This window comes from Pelophylax lessonae, assembly GCF_965119305.1.
Source record: "Pelophylax lessonae genome assembly, chromosome: 12".
NCBI classification, from domain to species: domain Eukaryota; kingdom Metazoa; phylum Chordata; class Amphibia; order Anura; family Ranidae; genus Pelophylax; species Pelophylax lessonae.
This window is the reverse complement of record NC_138779.1, coordinates 31,121,812-31,140,793: the sequence shown is the minus strand read 5'-3', so window position 1 is coordinate 31,140,793 and position 18,982 is coordinate 31,121,812. Positions and strand designations below refer to the sequence as shown.

General features: G+C 43.4%; 1 protein-coding gene across 1 annotated transcript; it reads right to left on the bottom strand.

The window, feature by feature from the left end:
* Nucleotides 1-556: 556 nt before the first annotated feature.
* CORT (cortistatin) lies at nucleotides 557-15,356 on the bottom strand. The gene is made up of 2 exons (XM_082273909.1): nucleotides 15,204-15,356; nucleotides 557-901 (listed from the first exon to the last, which is right to left on the bottom strand). Exons 1-2 carry the CDS (start codon nucleotides 15,300-15,302, stop codon nucleotides 695-697), a joined length of 306 nt encoding a protein of 101 aa, XP_082130035.1. The 5' UTR covers nucleotides 15,303-15,356; the 3' UTR covers nucleotides 557-694.
* Nucleotides 15,357-18,982: the final 3,626 nt, after the last annotated feature.

The window sequence follows — 18,982 nt, the reverse complement described above, 5'->3', positions numbered from 1 at the left end:
TCCCCCCACTGACCCTAATGAAGTGTCACAATTCCTCCCAATGATGCCGATGATGGGGCACAGTTCTTTCCACCAACACCAAAGATGGGGCATTGTTTTTTACCCATTGACGTCTGGACCTTTTCTACTCATAATGACCACAGTTCGGCCCCCCTAAAGTTTGAAGAACTGTAAACAGGCCCTGTATTTAGAAAATGTAGAGACCCCTGTCTTAGAGGAACCCTTGAAATAATGTTCAGGTCTCAGGGAACCCCTGCTAAAACTCATTACTTTGAGATAAGGGGGAAAAAATGTATCTTACATTGGTGGTCAATGAGCAGAATGCGCTTCTTAAAGCGGTGGTCAGAATGCCACCCTTACAGACAGCTAAAAAGACCATTGGTGTCATGGCGCTGGATCTGCCAAGTGGCACTATGCCCAGAATTGTGCAGAAACCATCAAGCTGAAGGTCAATCAGCCACAGCTCAAGGAACCCCTAGCAACGTCTGAAGGAACCCTGGGTGAGAACGGATAATCTAGATCAAAATTAGACCTTGGATGGAAGATCAAACAAGGACATTGTTACTTTCAGAGAATTGTATTGGTGAGGTCCTTTATTTTTTCAATGAGTAATACATAAAGCGTCAAATGAATCCTTGTGGTGCGGCACGCAGCTTTGTACATAGAATGAGTACTGGAAGGTAGAGGAGGAGACCTAGCAGGCGGAGAAGGTCTTCCAGAAGAAGTTTTTGCACATACTCTTCTCCCTGGCCATGGGCGGGTTGTACATGGATCTTTGTGGTCTGTACTGCAACTCCGGATCTTCGTTGTTCATGGTATCTGCATTTGCCCACGGTGATGTCCAATCTAGTATGGCCAAAAGTACATTCACAAGGTTGTTTTTCTTCACCTCATCTATTTCCTATAGCAAATAAAGAAAACAAGCATTTTAAATGATTGGCAAACTAAGACAAACTGCTTCATTTTAAAAAGTTAAAGAAGTCCAATCATTCTAATTGTTTACTGTTCTGTCCCCTAAGAAGTACTTTTTTCCATGTGCTTTCTAACGCACATGGAAAAAACTGCCCCACTCCCCCCCCTCCCCCGTCACGGCTAATGCTACAACAGGAAAGAGACGGCTGCTTCATAGCTGCAGCTTATCCCGGCTCTGAGCAGCGGCAAGAGCAATGCAGAGTCTGATACATTCTCCCTCTTCCTCCCTCTGTATTACTCTTGCCATTGCTAGTCTTGAGAAAGTACTCAGAGCACTATGTTTTGGGGTTTTTTTTGCCTTAAAAAATACAATTCTACTTGTGTTTTTTTTTTTGTGTAGCACTCTCTAGATGTGTGCTAGGATCAGGCAAATTTAGTTAAGACTCACAGAATTCAGTGGGGCTGTATTTCATTGTTAGGTAAAATTAGTTCTGCCTCGCTGTAATCAGTGGAGCTGTGTGGATTGTTCTGGTCTTGTTCTATGCTTCAGTGGCTGCAGGATTACCTGCTTCCACCTGTTTGTCCAGAAATGCTCTGAAAGATAGTGGGCAGGGAGACTTTAATTGGCAGCTGAACATTTATGCAGTCCTGGCCAATTCCTGGGAAAGGGTCTCCCAGATGGTGGCTGGGAGTGTGTATAAATACTTTGAGACTAAGAGCAGAGGTTTCTTTTTCCCTGAGGAGGAGATCACAGCCTCGTCAGGATGTTTGCCCCCCTGGGCAATTCTACCATGTGCTTGCAGATCATCGAGGCTACAGCTGGGCCTCCTAGCTTTACTGATAGTTTGCTCTGTGCTTGATGTGATAGGACTGTAAATGTCATCTGAAAAAAAAAAACAGTAAAGCGCAGTAACGTTAACGTTCTGTGTGGACTTTCCTCCCTTGGCATATAAGGGTCAATGGCTGGGAATTTTGTGAGGAGGCCTGTGGCATGGAGATTGGCACAAGATAGAAGAGAGTTAAAACCTCAAGCAGGCGGGTTGTTGTTCTGGTAGGAGAAGTGTGGCAGGGATTTGATATTGGCTCTATTTCTAGCCATTCACAGACCTCCTTACAAGTCTGAAGTGGGTGAAGCTGCTGGGTCCCTCTCACAGCTCTTCTCCCTGCACAGGGTATGTACAGAAGAGTGATGATGGCACTGCAAATCTTACAAGGTAATATCTGGGTTTGTAAAGGCACGTGGTGCAACCAAATTGGATTTCTGGCTTTTGATGCTATTGAGGCATATATTAACCACTTAAGCCCCGGAAGATTTTACCCCCATTCCGACCAGGGGGTATTTTGCGATTCGGCACTGCGTGAATTTAACGCACAATTGCGCGGTCGTGCGACGCTGTACCTAAACGAATTTGACGTCCTTTTTTTCCCACAAACAGAGCTTTCTTTTGGTGGTATTTGATCACCTGTGCGATTTTTTGATCACGCGCTATAAACAAAAAAAGAGCGTCAATTTTGCAAAAATAGCAATATTTTTCACATTTTTTTATATGAAATTCCCCCAAAAAAAAATGTAAAAATCAAAATTTTTAAAAATTTTCGGCCAATTTATTTTATGCTACCTATGTTTGGTAAAAAAAATCGCAAAAAGCGTATTTTGATTGGTTTGCGCAAAAGTTATCGCGTTTACTAACAAAGGGAAAGATTTTTGTCATTTTTGTTGTTTTTTTTTTTAACGCGTAATGGCGGCGATCTGCGATTTTTTTTGCGGTACTGCGACATTGCGGCGGACAGATCGGACCCTTGACTGACATTTTTGACACTTTTGGGGTTACCAGTGACATTTCTACAGTAATCAGTGCTATATATATGCACTGTTACTGTAAAAATACACTGGTAGTGAAGGGGTTAACTTTATTTGGAAGGGAGGGGCTGTGTGTGTCCCTAGGGGCGTGGTTTCTACTGTGATTGGCTGTGGCTCTAGCTGTAAAGACACTGATCAACGGATCTACATACCAGATCCGTTTTATCAGTGTCTTTGCAGCGAAGAGAATGACAGGCAGTTTGTTTACACAAGCTGCCTGACATTCTCCCTCTCCCCCGCCGATCGCCGAGTGACCGGCGGACATCGGGTCCGCTGGTCACACGCGCGGGGGGGTCCGTGACCACGCGGGAGCGGGAGCGCGCCCCGGGGGGCGCGCGCTCGCTCCCTAGACCCTCACAAGCAAGCAACGTAGCCCTACGTTAGTTTGCCTGTGAGGGGCTGACCGCCGACGTAGATAGTCGTGCGGCGGTCGGCAAGTGGTTAACGACTTCTGAACCAGAAGGATTTTCCCCCTTAATGACCAGGCCATTTTTTGCGATTCGGCACTGCGTTACTTTAACGTGTTTTCAATTGTGTTGTCAAGCGACGCTGTAGCTAAATAAAATTGATGACCTTTTTTTTTTCACCTGTGCGATTTTTATTTTTTGCACTATAAACAAAAAAAGAGCGACAATTTTGAAAACGAAAAAACAATATTTTTCACATTCTGCTATATAACATTCCCAAAAAAAAAATAATTTAAACATCAAATTTTTTTTCATCCTTTTAGGCCAATTTGTATTCTGCTACATATTTTTGGTAAAAAAAATCGCAATAAGCATTTGCGCAAAAAGTATCGCATCTACAAACTAGGGGAAAGATTTATGTCATTTTTATTTATTTTTTTACTAGTAATGGTGGCGACCTGCAATTTTTAGTAGGACTGTGACATTGCGGCTGACAGATCGGACCCCTAACTGACATTTTGACACTTTTGGGGGGACCGGTGACATTACTACAGTAATCAGTGCTAAAAATATGCACTGTTACTGTAATAATGACACTGGCAGGGAAGGGGTTAACCTAGGGGTGATCAAAGTGTTAAGTGTGAGCCTAGAGGAGTGTTTTCTAACTGTGGGGGTATGGGCTTGTGAAATGATCATAGAGACATGTGTTCCTATATAGGAGGATCACATGGGCTCTATGATCATTTCAGAGAAAAGAACGGTCGGCTGTGTTTACAACAGCAGACCCTCGTTCTCTCTCAGCGGGGAACGATTGCAGGTGCCCGGTGGCAATTGCGGCCTCCAGCCTAGTGCATCGGCATCCCCACTGCCTAGGGGAGGGCAGGACTTTGCCGCCGCCGGCGCGCGCTCGCCTGCTAGCACCAGGTGCACGACGGACATAGGGCTACGTCGGTTTGAGCAGGAGAGGCTGCCAGCCGCAGTAAATGTGCGTCGGGCAGTCTTAAAGTGGTTAAAAATAATATTTTAGTGTCTGTAGTTTAGCTGTAAGGTGACAATAAACTTTCAAAATAAAATTCTGTTCCAGTATGTATTCCTAAAGTGATTGTAAAGTCTAATTTCTTTGGAAAAATGGAAGGATGAATGCACTAAATAAAAGCTCACCACATGGAGCCGAAGGAACTTATATAGTGTAGTAGATTTATTGAAGATATTGATAAAAAATGTACATGTTAAAGCGGAGTTCCGGCCTCGGGGGTCAAATTTAGATAAAAATACCCCCGGGACAGTCAGGGCTAGTACATTCCATAATGGATAGCCTCTGAACTGTCCCGGGTCGCACTTACCTGTAAGAAGAAATACTTACCTTGAAAATTTCTTCTCCAGCGCTGCCATCTCAGGTGTGGGCAGCTGAAGTCAGCGCGTCCTCTTCTTCTTCTTTGGTGACGTCGGAGTCCCACAATGCACTGCACCGGCCCCGCTGGTCACTTCCGGTGCAAGCGCGGCGTCCCTGCACAGCTTCTGGACATGCCCAGAAGCTGTTTAGCAGGGAATGCCGCGCCTGCACTGGAAGTGACCAGCGGGGCTGGTGCAGGTGCATTGACTCCTGGGAGCGATGACGCTCATCTCCCAGGAGTCATCGCAAACCGGAAGAGACGGCGCGGGCCGCGGCCGCAGAGGGAGGAAGTGGAAGGAAGGTGAGTATATTTTCTTCAATATCAAGGTAAGTGACCAAAAAAAAAAAAAATTGGGAGTATCCATTTCTTTTTCAGGTGGCCCTCAGCAAGCGGATGGCCCAAAATAGATTTTTTTGATTTTGAGGCCGGAACTCCGCTTTAACAAAGGATAAAATCAAAACTCACATCAAATGGACCGCTGTTCCACTGCAGGGACCCGGCGGTCTAACGCCAGCGTAAAGGCCTTTATTCCTGGATGCGTTTTATGTAAATACACATTATCAACAGAGGTCTGCCTAATAATGTGATAATTTTGTGTATTTACACGAAACGCGTCAACCTTCCAAGTGAGAGGATGTGTTGCAGCCTTAAGGGGTTCCCTCATTCTATCTGGTGGAAATTTTATCAAAGGCCTAAACCCTCAGGATATCTGGTGAGCATATATTTGTGCTGGTGGAGGATTATTATTTTTAACCGCTCTGGTTGGTGAAGGTGGCCTTACCACTTATTTGAACTGTCTTCATGAACTGTTTTCATCCACTGCCTCTGAGGGTTATTCACTGATACCCATTCCTCACTGTCTATTGCTACACATGGACTTTTCGAGGACTGAATTTTACCATTATATCTCTGTATGTCTTTTTTATATTGCATGCAATTGCATTTATTTAATTTAAAACTAGTGCTGCACTTATCCTTTTTGTTTATTGCTGAGAAGGTATATATTCACCTTTTAGTGCTAGCAGCTCTTGTTATATAGCGCTCGCTCATCACTGCTTTTTAATATATATATATATATATATATATATATATATATATATATATATATACACACACACAAATGTATTGCCTTTCATTTCTATATTAAACGGAATGGCTTGTTCTACAAGGTCAGGGTTCACATATACTTTAACCACTTCTGGACCAGAAGATTTTCCCCCTTAATGACCAGGCCATATTTTGCAATTCCGTACTGCATTATTTTAACGAACAATTGCACCCAAATAAAATTGATGTCCTTTTTTTCCCACAAATAGAGCTTTCTTTTGGTGGTATTTGATGCCCTGTGCAATTTTTTGCACTATAAACAAAAAAAGAGCAAAAATTCTGAAAAAAAAAAATATATTTTTCACATTTGGCTATATGCCATTCTCAAAAAAAAAAAAATTAAAAATCAAAAATTTTTAACACGTTAGGCCAATTTGTTTTCTGCTACATATTTTTGGTAAAAAAAATCACAATAAGCGTATTTTGATTGGTTTGCGCAAAAGGTATCGCGTCTACTAACTACGGGAAAGATTTATGTCATTTTTATTGTTGTTTTTTTTACTAGTAATGGCAGCAATCTGCGATTTTTTTGCGGGACTGTGACATTGCGGCGGACAGATCGGACCCCTGACTGACATTTTTGACACTTTTGGGGGGACCAGTGACATTACAGTAATCAGTGCTAAAAATATGCACTGTTACTGTAATAATGACACTGGCAGGAAAGGGGTTAACGCTGTGGGTGATCAAAGGGTTAAATGTGTACCTAGGGGAGTAATTCTAACTGTGGGGGGGGGGCGTGGCTTGTGAAATGATCATAGAGACCTGTGATCCTATATAGAAGGATCACGGGAGCTCTGTAATCATTCCAGGGAGAAGAACGATCAGCTGTGTTTACAGCTAACCGTTCTTCTCTCTCAGCGGGGAGCAATCGTGGTTGTCAGGCGGCAATCAGAGCCGCTTGCCCCGTGCATCGGAGTCCCCGCTCCTGAGTCCCCCGCGCGTGCGCTCACCCCCTAGCTGCAGGCGCGCGACCGACGTAGGTCTACGGTTTGCGCAGGAGGGTCGGGAAGAGGATAAAGTAACTACAACCCATGGAAACGCAATACCCAACAGCTGACGCATTGTACCTGATAAATAAACTTGTTGATAAAACGTAAAATTTTTTATTTTGAGTTGTTTTTATTTATTTTTTTTCTTTTTACATAAAACAAACTTGTGTTTTAGATTTACTGATCCTTTAATCAAATGCAACATGTTTGTTTCTTCTCTTTAAATAACCCCCCCCCCCCCTAACTAAAATGATTTCCAGTCCTTAAAAAACTCTTCAGATTAAACCAATTCCCTAGCGGTACGGAAATATAAATGATGACAACTCGATGTTTGATTTAATTTCCAGGCAAGTTGATAGTTTACATTTGCTTCTGATGCAACTAAATCTTCAGCAAATGGATCTTTTTTTTTTTCCCCTTCCCCAGACGCACTCGCTGTCTTGATTTAAGCCTGTGGCATTTGATAACGGTGAAATAAGATAATTTTACTTTTCTCTCTTCCTTTTACACAGATGTTAGTAAAACGGGACAGAGGGAACAAATCAAGGGCCTAATTATTCTATGGCCCCATTATTTTTGCGTGACATCAGTGGTTCTTTAAAGACGCGGGCCCTAACCTTTTCTACATCACTCTGCCGGCAATTTGGAGGAAAATGACAGATTCTGACAGATAATGTACTGCCGAGCTCCGAGGCTGCACTTCTGCGTACCATTTTAATGTAATAACCCGCTTTAATGGTTACATTTATGGACTGTTTCCTGGAACTTTTTCAAAAAAATGGAAAAAAAAAATAAAAAGGAAGCAAATGAATCTCTGAAATAGGAGCCTGTAAAACAGAGGGGATTTAATTAACTGCACGGGCCGCAGCCTGTGTCCAAATGCGCGATTCCATCTTTCTTGCATAACTTTATTTTAGCATTGATTTCCTTTCAATTCACCTTGGTTTTATTTCTGATGCGGTCTCCTATTAGGTTAGACATATAAAGGCACTTATCTGAGGGTGGCCATGTTGTGCACTGCGTATGTGTATCTTAAATGGCTCTTCTAAACTAAATTTTCTTTTTAATGTGGAAAGAAATCTCAAAAGGCAGATTTATTGGAATAATGCTTCCAGAAATAAAACAAATAAGCCTAAAGCAGATCTCCAGGCTAAATATATCAGTACATAGTTTATAAGGTTGAAAAAGAGACACAGGTCCATTCACTTCAACCTGGATCTTTAAAAAGTTTTTTGAAGTTGTTGACTCTCTCAGCCAGTACCACTTCTAGAGGGAGGGAGTTCCACATTTGTATGGCTCTAACAGTAAAGAACCAGTGTAGCACCCTCCTAGTTAGGCTTCTAGGCAAAGTTTTTGGCTTCTGCTGTAGTTTGATTTGATTGCTTCCCCCTGTCACTAGAAAAAGTTTCTGGAGTTTAGTGAGGAAGAGTTTAAATGATCAGCCTGGAAATTGGACAGGGCCCACCCAATCCCTGAGGAGGTGTGCCCAGATGGTGGATGGGAGAGCTAGTAAATAGTTTGGAGCCCTGTGGAGAATATCTTTTCATCCACCTGAGAGAATGGATTAGTGAGCTGATAGGAGGAGGGGGCTGCTTGCCTCTGTGATGAAATGTTGAGCTGCCTAAAAGAGGTAGCACCTATGGACTGATCTAGTTGCTGGATTCTATGAATAGAGCCCCAAATCTGTTCTACAAGTCATTTCATGGTCCTTAGTTGTGAACCTATTAACTGTTTTAGTCTAGCCTATCTGTTCTACAAGCTACTTCATGGTCCTCAGCCATGAATCTATAGACTTTCAGTCTAGCCTATCTGTTCTACAAGCTACTTCATGGTCCTCAGCCATGAATCTATAGACTGTTTCAGTCTAGCCTATCTGTTCTACAAGCTACTTCATGGTCCTCAGCCATGAATCTATAGACTGTTTCAGTCTAGCCTATCTATTCTACAAGCTACTTCATGGTCTCCAGAAAAGAACTTATAGAAGATTCTAGTCTAGCCTATCTTTTCTACAAATGACTTTATGGTCCTCAGCCATGAACCTATAAGCTGTTTCAGTCTAGCCCATGTGTTCTACAAGCTACTTCATAGTCATTAGCCATGAATCTATAGACTGTTTCAGTCTAGCCGATCTGTTCTACAAGCTACCTCATGGTCTCCGGACAAGAACCTATAGACAGTTCTAGTGTAGCCTATTAGTAAGCTACTTCAATGTCCTCAGCCATGAATCTATAGACTGATTCAGTCTAGCCTATCTGTTCTACAAACTAATTCATGGTCCTTAGCTGTGAACCTATAGATTGCTTCAGTCTAGCCCCTCTGTTCTACAAGCTACTTTAAGGCCCTCAGCTGTGAACTTAAAGACTGTTTCAGTCTAGCCTATCTTTTTTACAAGCTACTTCATGGTTTCCAGAAAATAACTTCTAGAAGGTTCTAGTTTAGCCTATCTTTTCTACAAACTACTTCATGGTCCTCAGCCATGAACCTATAAGCTGTTTCAATCTAGCCGATCTGTTCTACAAGCTACCTCATGGTCTCCAGACAAGAACCTATAGACAGTTATAGTGTAGCCTATCTGTTCTACAAGCTACTTCAATGTCCTCAGCCATGAATCTATAGACTGTTTCAGTCTAGCCTATCTGTTCTACAAGCTACTTCATGGTCCTCAGCCATGAACCTATAGGCCCCTTTCACACAGGCGTTCCGTATGTCCATATATCGCCCCATCCGTTTGCGTGTGATAGACGGACATAATGCATGTCAATGGGATTGCGGATGTCAGCAGATGACCATCCGATTTGCGTCCTTTCAGTTCTGTTCCGTTTTTTGGAATGGAAAAGAACCCTATTTTTTCTTCCATTTAATAAACGGAAAGGACGCAAAATCGGATGTCAGCGGTGTCATCCGCAATCCCATAGCCATGCATTATGTCCGTATATCATCCGCAAATGGATGGGATGATATGCGGAAATACGGACCGGATGACACAAATGTCATCCGTTTCCGTGAAAAAAAAAAAAAAGTGCCGGAGCAGATCGCAATACGGTCCGCTCCGTGTGAAAGGGGCCATAGAATTTTTTAGTCTAGCCTATCTGTTCAACAAGTTACTTTATGGTCTCCAGACAAGAACTTATAGAAGGTTCTAGTCTAGCCTATCTTTTCTACAAACTACTTCATGGTCTCCAGTCGTGAACCTATAGACTGTTCCAGTCTTGCTGCACCTGATTTACCCCAGGTGTGAGTGAAAAGAAACTGTGCTGCGGCTGCTTAGAGAACTTTGGAAACCCGCACCACCCTAGTTCCTATTCCCAGTTCCTTTAGGCAATAAATGATAGAAAAAGACAAACCTGTAGACTGATCAATGATCTGGAGTGTATGAACTGTTGCTGTGTACCTAGTAGCCTCTGCAGTATTGTGGAAAAGGTAGGGGGGGGGGGGTAACGCTACACAAGTTTAACCTTTCTTTCTTCTAACCTCAGGTCATGGCTGTGTGTCCTCTTCTAGGACCTTAAAGTAGGGGCAGCTGTCAGGAGTGTGTGTAAATCTGGCAAGCCGTTTGTCAGCTGTCAGAGGAAAGCGATCCTGTGGCTATGCACCTCATAACTGCCCTTTGCTGATTCTCAATTCTAGTTAATGACCTGGAAGTGACATGTGAAACGTTGCTTCCGGTTCCTGGTGCCACTTTGGCCAGTATGTCTGAGGACAAAACTAACGGAGCATGATCTGCAATACCTTAGCTTCATTGGAGGGCAGGTGAGACAAAAAATCATCATACAGGGGACAAATAATACAGTTTATTAAAAAAAAAAAAAAAAAAATTAAAAATGTGTAAATAATTTGAGTTACACCCAAGCAGTTAACTCCCCCCCTCCCCAAAAAAAAAACATTTTTGAGCCACCCCCCATGCATGCATCACTGCACACGCCAGAGTGAAAGCAGTAATTCTAGGCCATTATTTATGGCTTACTCTAAACTGATGTCCTGGAGGGGCTTTTAAGACTTCACCTATGGAAGATATAGGGTAGTGACGTTTTTGTTCACATGTAACAATCAGTATTTTTTGCTAGAAAATTACTTCGAACCCCAAACATTATATATTTTTTAAAGCAGAAGCTGTACAGAACAGTTTTCAAACTCATTGTTTTTAGGAAAAATGACACTTATTACAAAAAAGCCCAATACATAACCCAATTTGTTTGTAAAATATAAAAAATGGAAGTGACGCTGACTAAATAGGTACCAAACATGTCACGCTTTAAAATTGCACACGACCGGGCAACGTAAATTTTGCTATCCATAGGTGATGCTTTAAAAGCCTTTAGAAGTTACCAATTTACAGGGGATGTCTGGTGCTAGAATTACTGCCCATGATTTGACGCCTGCGGTGATACCGCATGTGTGAGACAATCGCTATTTGAGTGCGTGCGGGACCAAAGCGCACATTCGCCTTTGCACGCAAGCATGGGAGGGCAGGGGCACTTTAAATTTTTATTTATTTTTTTTTTAAACTGTTGCTTTATTTTATTTCCTTTCCTCACTTTTATTGCTGTCACAAGGAATTGTGACAGCAATAGGCAAGTGACAGGTCCTCTTTATGGCGAGATCTGGGGTCTAAAAGACCCCAAATCCCTCCTCTGCACCTAAAAACATTCAAAACACCAAGATCTGGGTTTCTCAATGCTTTTAATTTTCAAAAAATGGTGCCGATAGTTTGTCATGTCTTCGCTTCCGGGTTACTATTACTATTATAACTGATCAAAGAGTATCCCAACTTTGCTTGGCTGTCCGGCCAGCCTGGGGATGCCCTGGCTGGTCACTCGGGTCTCCCGACAGACCAGAAGAGCCTGAGAGAGCTGCGGAAGGCGGCGGGGGGACACGTCCCCCCAGCTACTTGTAATAGCAATCAGAGCAGCTCACCCACCGCTCGATTGCTATTACAGGCGGTCCCCAGGTTACAAACAAGATAGGGACTGTAGGTTTGTTCGTAAGTCAAATTTGTTTGTAAGTCGGCATAGGTAGAGTTAGGGACTGCAGATATCAGGGTGCCTTGGCGCGGCCTGCAGCTTACGCATGTATTTGCAAATGTGTGCAACTAAACCCCTGTTTTTAACGCATACTGTTAGACAGGTTAATTTGGCTGGTTGCTGGCTGGTTGGTAAGTAGTGACTGGAAATCCCTTCGTTTTTGATCTGCGTTTGCCCTTCCAGTGCTCCTTACTATCTAGACCAGTTATAGGTGGAGGAGGTGACCACTTTTTGCAATATCGTATAACGTTTATATTGGTCAGGCAACGCACTGACACCTTCGCTGCCATTGTGCTATGTGCTGGGTGTTCAGTGTGACCCTGCGCCTTTAAGGAGGGGTGGGCTCCCTCCAGTCACCTGTCCTCCATCTATCTCATCAGAATGCATGTGCTCCTATTGTGGAGACTCTTTAAAGGTAGAGTTAGGGACTGCAGATATCAGGGTGCCTTGGCGCGGCCTGCAGCTTACGCATGTATTTGCAAATGTGTGCAACTAAACCCCTGTTTTTAACGCATACTGTTAGACAGGCTAATTTGGCTGGTTGGTAAGTAGTGACTGGAAATCCCTTTGTTTTTGATCTACTATTACTATTATAACTAAATCAAAGAGTATCCCAACTTTGCTTGGCTGTCCGGCCAGCCTGGGGATGCCCTGGCTGGTCACTCGGGTCTCCCGGCAGACCAGAAGAGCCTGAGAGAGCTGCGGAAGGCGGCGGGGGGACACGTCCCCCCAGCTACTTGTAATAGCAATCAGAGCAGCTCACCCACTGCTCGATTGCTATTACAGGCGGTCCCCAGGTTACAAACAAGATAGGGACTGTAGGTTTGTTCGTAAGTCAAATTTGTTTGTAAGTCGGAATAGGTACATTTTTAAGTGTAGCTCCAGCCAAAAGAAAATGTTTTACATTTTTTGGATAGCATTGGGAAGGGTTATCACCCCTGTAACATTTGTTTTTCTGTCTGTACCCCTGTTCAGAAGATTTCACCTCACTTTCTGTCCCTATGACAACTGGATTTTGAAAATTTTTGGTTGTTGTGGAAACAAGGATTAATGATAAAGCTTCAGTGGAGACACCTTTTTCCCCATGAGAACTCCTACAGGAGTGAATTTCCCTTCCTAGGGGTAGATTTCTCCCCACTTCCTGTTGTCTCCCTCCATTTGTAAGTCGGATGTTTGTAACCCGAGCACTGCCTGTACAAGAGAGCTGACCGCTGGCTCTAAAAAACAATAGGGCATCATCCCGATGTAATTCAGGTACGTCGCTGTATTTCACCTTTTGCAAAAAAAATAAAAAATACTTCTGTTAAATGAAGTCGCAAGCCACAATGTAATTGGCAGTGCAAATCGCACTGATGTGAAATGGCGCAGAAGCAGCACGATTTCAAAATGGCACCAGTTTGAAAGAGGGCTAAATGAGAATGAAACATTGTGAGTGTGTGTGTGTAAAACAACACAGTACGTGGTTTATTATTCAACGTATCAGTCGCTGCACCTTTTTTTTTTCTTTTAAATTAAGCGCAAAAAACATATTTTCATATATTTATGGCTTTTAAATATGCTTGAGTTGAAAATTCAAAACGCATATCCAAGCGGCCGTTTGCTGCTTCAACTTAGACTGACATTTACTGCACAATTGTACATCATTCACCAGCAAAATGCCGATCTATCTCTTCATCCCTTTTTGTTGAGTCCATCAAAGCCTGGTTGAAGGTCAATGAGCCCTAATAAAGAGGATGTATTGTGGGCCCCCGAAATACGTTGGATATTTTTTGTGCTGTACCTAAAGAACCATCATGGCATATTGGACTCTACAATTTTGGCTTGGTGCTCCTCATTTGGGTTGAAAATATATCTGCTCCTTAACCACATCCCACCAGGTCTATAGAAAAATGACGGCTGGACGGTGACTGTCCTGTTCTGACTGGATATCATAGGACTTCCTTTAAACAAGCTGCTCGTGCACGCCCCTAGGGGCGAGCAACGCAACGGTCGGTAGTGTGATGAGTCGCAGCGACACGCCACATCTCTGATCAGGGTAAAGAGCTCATGACATAGGCTTTTTACCATGTGATCAGCTGTGTCCAATCACACCGTAACTAGGAAGTGCCAGTTATTGGTGTTCCTCTGACAGCCTGTGAGTAGAGGAGAGCCAATAAGGGACTCTCTTGACAGGGGGGGTCTACACTGATGATCAGTGCAATGATTATCAGTGTAGCCCCATCAGTGATGCCTACCAGTAATGCCAATCAGTGACCATCAGAGACGCCTGTCAGTGCCTCCTAATCTGTGCCTCCTATCAGTGCCCATCATTGTCACCTATCAGTGCCCATAAAGGCTGCCCATCAGTGCCCATAAAGGCTGCCCATCAGTGCAACCTATCAGTGCCCATCAGCGCTGCATATCAGTGCCCATTGCCACCTATAAGTACCCATAAAGGCTGCCCATCAGTGCAACCTAACAGTGCCCATGAGTGCTGCATATCAATGCTTCCCATCAGTGCCCATTATTGCCGCCTATAAGAGCCCATCAGTGAAGGATGTCAGTGCCCATTATTGCCGCCCATCAGTGTCCATAAAGGCTGCCCAAAAGTGCAACCTATCAGTGCCTCCCATCAGTGCCCCATATTGCTGCCTATCAGTGCCCATAGAGGCTGCCCATCAGAGCAACCTATCAGTGCCCATGAGTGCTGGATATCAGTGCCGCCTCATTAGTGCCCATCAGTGAAGGAGAAAACGTACTTATTTACAAAATTTTATAAGAGAAACGAAGAAAAACTTTTTTTTTTTTTTCAAAATATTTGGACTTTTTAAATTTGTTAGCAAAAAATAAAAAACCCCAGTGGTGATTAAATACCACCATAAAAAAAGCTCTATTTGTGTGAAATAAAATGATAAAAATTTTGTTTGAGTACACGACTGCGCAATTGTCATTCAAAGTGCAACAGCGCTGAAAGCTGAAAATTGTTTTGGGCAGAAAGGAGGTGAAAGTGCCGGTATTGAAGTGGTTAATTAAACTGTTGAACAAACAGACCAATGAAACCCTTGGGGCTTATTCCATAAAGCAAAGCCCAGCCACCCATAGCAATCAATTCGATTTCATGTTTTATTGCCCCAACTGTTTGAACTGCATCAATGAGCAACCCCTCTCATTGTATACATTCCCTTTTATCTCTTACATCCCCAATTTGACGTAAGATTAATCACTGTGCGAATCTACAAAACAAATCGACCATACCAGGCAAAAAGTAGGAGAGCGGCGACTGCGTCTCCCCGCCGTCTCATCTGTACTCGCCTGGATCAATTGAAAGCAATAAAAAGCAGATGGAAGTAATAATGGGATTAAGGTCACCATTGATTTGTCATTATTGTACATCCTGTTACAGATATGTGTACGCTGCGGTGACATAAGTATATCTGCTTACACACATCAGTTCCTGAAGCAATATAGAAGAAATAAGTTATAGAAAGCAATAAGTGACTACACAAAGTTAGAATGAAAATTGCACATACCATGCTGCCGCTTGCTGTGGTTTTGTCTCGGCGGTTGGGCACAGCCGATCGGACAGAGCAGAACGCCAGGAGCAGGAGCACAAGCTGAGCGGTGAACATGTCGGCAGGCGTTCCGTGGATACGCTCCTCGCAGCTTTCCTTATTTTTGCACCCGAACGCTCCCTCTTTATACAATCGGCTAAGAGGACACCCCAACCGTGACGCACAATTCGCAGCAAATTATTGGAGAGGCTCTGCAGAGCATCTATTGCCATCATTGGCGAAGGTGACGCGGTGGGAGGGCGAGGCGCTTTTTTTTTGTGAAGAGTGAAATGAGCTTGAAGTCGATACATTTAATTGGTAACTGAATAGGAAATCATCGCAGTCTTTCAAGACACAAAAGGCTTTTATCATCCAGCAGATTAGGTTTTGTCGAGATTTCACCTCTTTCCAAAGAGTTTATTTATAAGACTTGAAGTGCCAACAGACGAGGAAGGCTTGGCACAAGGGAGGAATAAGGAACGTAAGGCAAAAAGAATCGACTGCAAAAAAAAAAAAAAAGTCTATGGGGGGGGGGGGGGGGTACAGACTAAAAATGCTGCTATTTAATTGAAGAGCTGCATGCACAATAGCAGGGGTACCATAGACCATATACAGGGGTCAGCCATAACATTATGGCCACTGACAGGTTAAGGGAATAATATTGCTTATCTCATTACAATGGCATCTGAAAGTGGGTGGGGTATATTAGGCAGCAAGTTAACAGGTTGTCCCTGAAGTGGATTGTCAAAAGCAGAAAAAAAAAAAGTCAAGCGTAAGGCTCCTTTCACACGGGCTTTCCGATCCGGTCCGTCTGTCAGTGTTTTCAGGCGGACCTGATCGGATGCTCCATGTACCTCTATGGAGGAGGGGATGTCAGCGGAGACATGTTCGCTGACACCCGCTGCTATCCGATCGATCCTGTCCGTGAAATCCAGACGGATGGAAACCCCATTTTCCATCCGTCTATTGAATCGGATAGGATCAGATGAAAATGGACAGGCGGTACGTTTTCATCCGATCTCCCATAGAGGACAGCGGGGATCTGACTTTGATAAAGCCCAAACAGTAATGGCTAGATGCAGTCAAAAAAGATCAATCCCCTGTACCCAAAAGGAGTGTGGCACGCATACAAAATACAGTCTTCGGCTTTGTATCAGCGTTCTGTCGAATAGTGCATCCCATCGGATAATGCCTCCGATGATCTACGCATGCGCAGTACATTACGTCGCTCAAAAGATCAGCTGGCATGATGTCAACACTGCGCATGTGCAGATCATCAGAGGCATTATCTGACGATCTGCAAAGCGTGGAGGGAGAATCTAATTGTCAGATTCTGCCTCGCTCTCTCGATGTCAAAGGCGGAATACTATTGCTGTTGGGTGCATTTGGCTGTGTTGCAAGGTGCAAGCGGTGGATTCTGTCGCTTAAGTCTTGTGCATGAGTAGAGAAAATGAGGCACAATCCGACAATTAAATTCTCCCTCCGTGCTTTGCAGATCGTCGGATAATAGTAGTTGAGGTTGAATAAAGACAATAGTCCATCCAGTTCAACCTGTGTAGGTGTGTGTGCCCATAATCACCTCCCATACCCACGAATGTTTCGATCCTTGAGATGTACGTCCAAGAATCTCTTAAAAGTAACCATACTCCCCGCACTTACTACCATTTTGTGGCAGAGAATTCCACAGTCTTGTAGCCCTTAAGGCCCGCACACACGAGTGGAAATTCGGCCGGGAATTTTCATCCGACGACCGATCTGCCAATTTTCGGCTTGTTAGTATGATGCTTTCCGACAATCGACTCCGACTTTTCGGCCGAAAAAATCCTGGTGGGCAGGCTATAAAATGTTTGTCGACCGTCAAAACACGTCCGATTTTCGGCTCATTAGTACAGATTTCGATGGGGAAAAATCTTATGAGCAAGACTAGGCATGGTCAGAGATGAAAGAACACAAAGAAAGCAATCCAACACATAACATCACTTCTGAAGTAGAATTCTGTCGTGCGGGAAAATTTGTGTACAGTTTAGAGCACATTCCAACCAACAGACACCACTCTGGACAAAAGACGGAAGACCAGTCGGCGGAAATTCATTGCGTGTGTACGAGGCTTTACTGTAAAGAAACCCCTGCGTAGCCTGAGGTTAAAACGCTCCTCTAATCGCATTGAATGGCCTTGTGTCCTCATGCATTCCTTGTGACTGAATAGTTTTTTTTCTGCAGGCATTATCCAATGGGATGCATTATTCGACAGAACACTGGCTTTGCTGCCCCTCAAAAAACCGGCCAGGGAAACCCAGGAGAAAAACAAAAAAACAGGAGGCCGCACAAGCCTAGCGCATTACCTTTGTGATAGCTTTGTTAGTATAAAAAGTACAGATATATGCTCACATACATCAAACTGTATCTGTACTTTTTATACCAATAAAGCTATCACAAAGGTAATGCGCTAGGCTTGTGCAGCCTCCTGTTTTTTTGTTTTTGCACTAATGGCTTGGCTAGATGTCTGGGTCAGAGCAACTCCAAAACTGCAGCTCTTCTCGGATGTTCCATGTCTACAGTGGTCAGGATCGACCAAAAATGGTCCAAGGAAGGAAAACCAGTGACCTCCATGGGCAGCCAAGGCTCATCGATACAAGTGAGGAAACAATTGGAATAGTGTTTTTATGACTACTGTAGATCTGTGCCCATCCAAAATATATATTTGTATAAAAACAAAAATTATGATGGGTGGCAGGGATTATAGGACACCAAAGAACACTTATTTTATAAAAAACAGAACAAAACTTTATAATAATAATTTTCAAATCCACAAACACAGGCCTAGGATCATTACATCACCCAACGTTTTAGTAATAACAAGAAGATATGACTAACTCTGTACATACAGTGGGTACGGAAAGTATTCAGACCCCCTTAAATTTTTCACTCTTTGTTATATTGCAGCCATTTGCTAAAATCATTTAAGTTCATTCTTCTTCCTCATGAATGTACACATAGCACCCCATACTGACAGAAAAACACAGAATTGTTGACATTGTTGCAGATTTATTAAAAAAGAAAAACTGAAATATCACATGGTCCTAAGTATTCAGACCCTTTGCTGTGACACTCATATATTTAACTCAGGTGCTTTCCATTTCTTCTGATCATCCTTGAGATGGTTCTACACCTTCATTTGAGTCCAGCTGTGTTTGATTATACTGATTGGACTTGATTAGGAAAGCCACACACCTGTCTATATAAGACCTTCCAGATCACAATGCATGTCAGAGCAAATGAGAATCATGAGGTCAAAGGAACTGCCTGAAGAGCTCAGAGACAGAATTGTGGCAAGGCACAGATCTGGCCAAGGTTACAAAAAGATTTCTGCTGCACTTAAGGTTCCTAAGAGCACAGTGGCCTCCAGAATCCGCAAATGGAAGACGTTTGGGACGACCAGAACCCTTCCTAGAGCTGGCCGTCTGGCCAAACTGAGCTATCGGGGGAGAAGAGCCTTGGTGAGAGAGGTAAAGAAGAACCCAAAGATCACTGTGGATGAGCTCCAGAAATGCAGTCAGGAGATGGGAGAAAGTTGTAGAAAGTCAACCATCACTGCAGCCCTCCACCAGTCGGGGCTTTATGGCAGAGTGGCCCGACGGAAGCCTCTCCTCAGTGTAAGACACATGAAAGCCTGCATGGAGTTTGCTAAAAAACACCTGAAGGACTCCAAGATGGTGAGAAATAAGATTCTCTGGTCTGATGAAACCAAAACTTTTTGG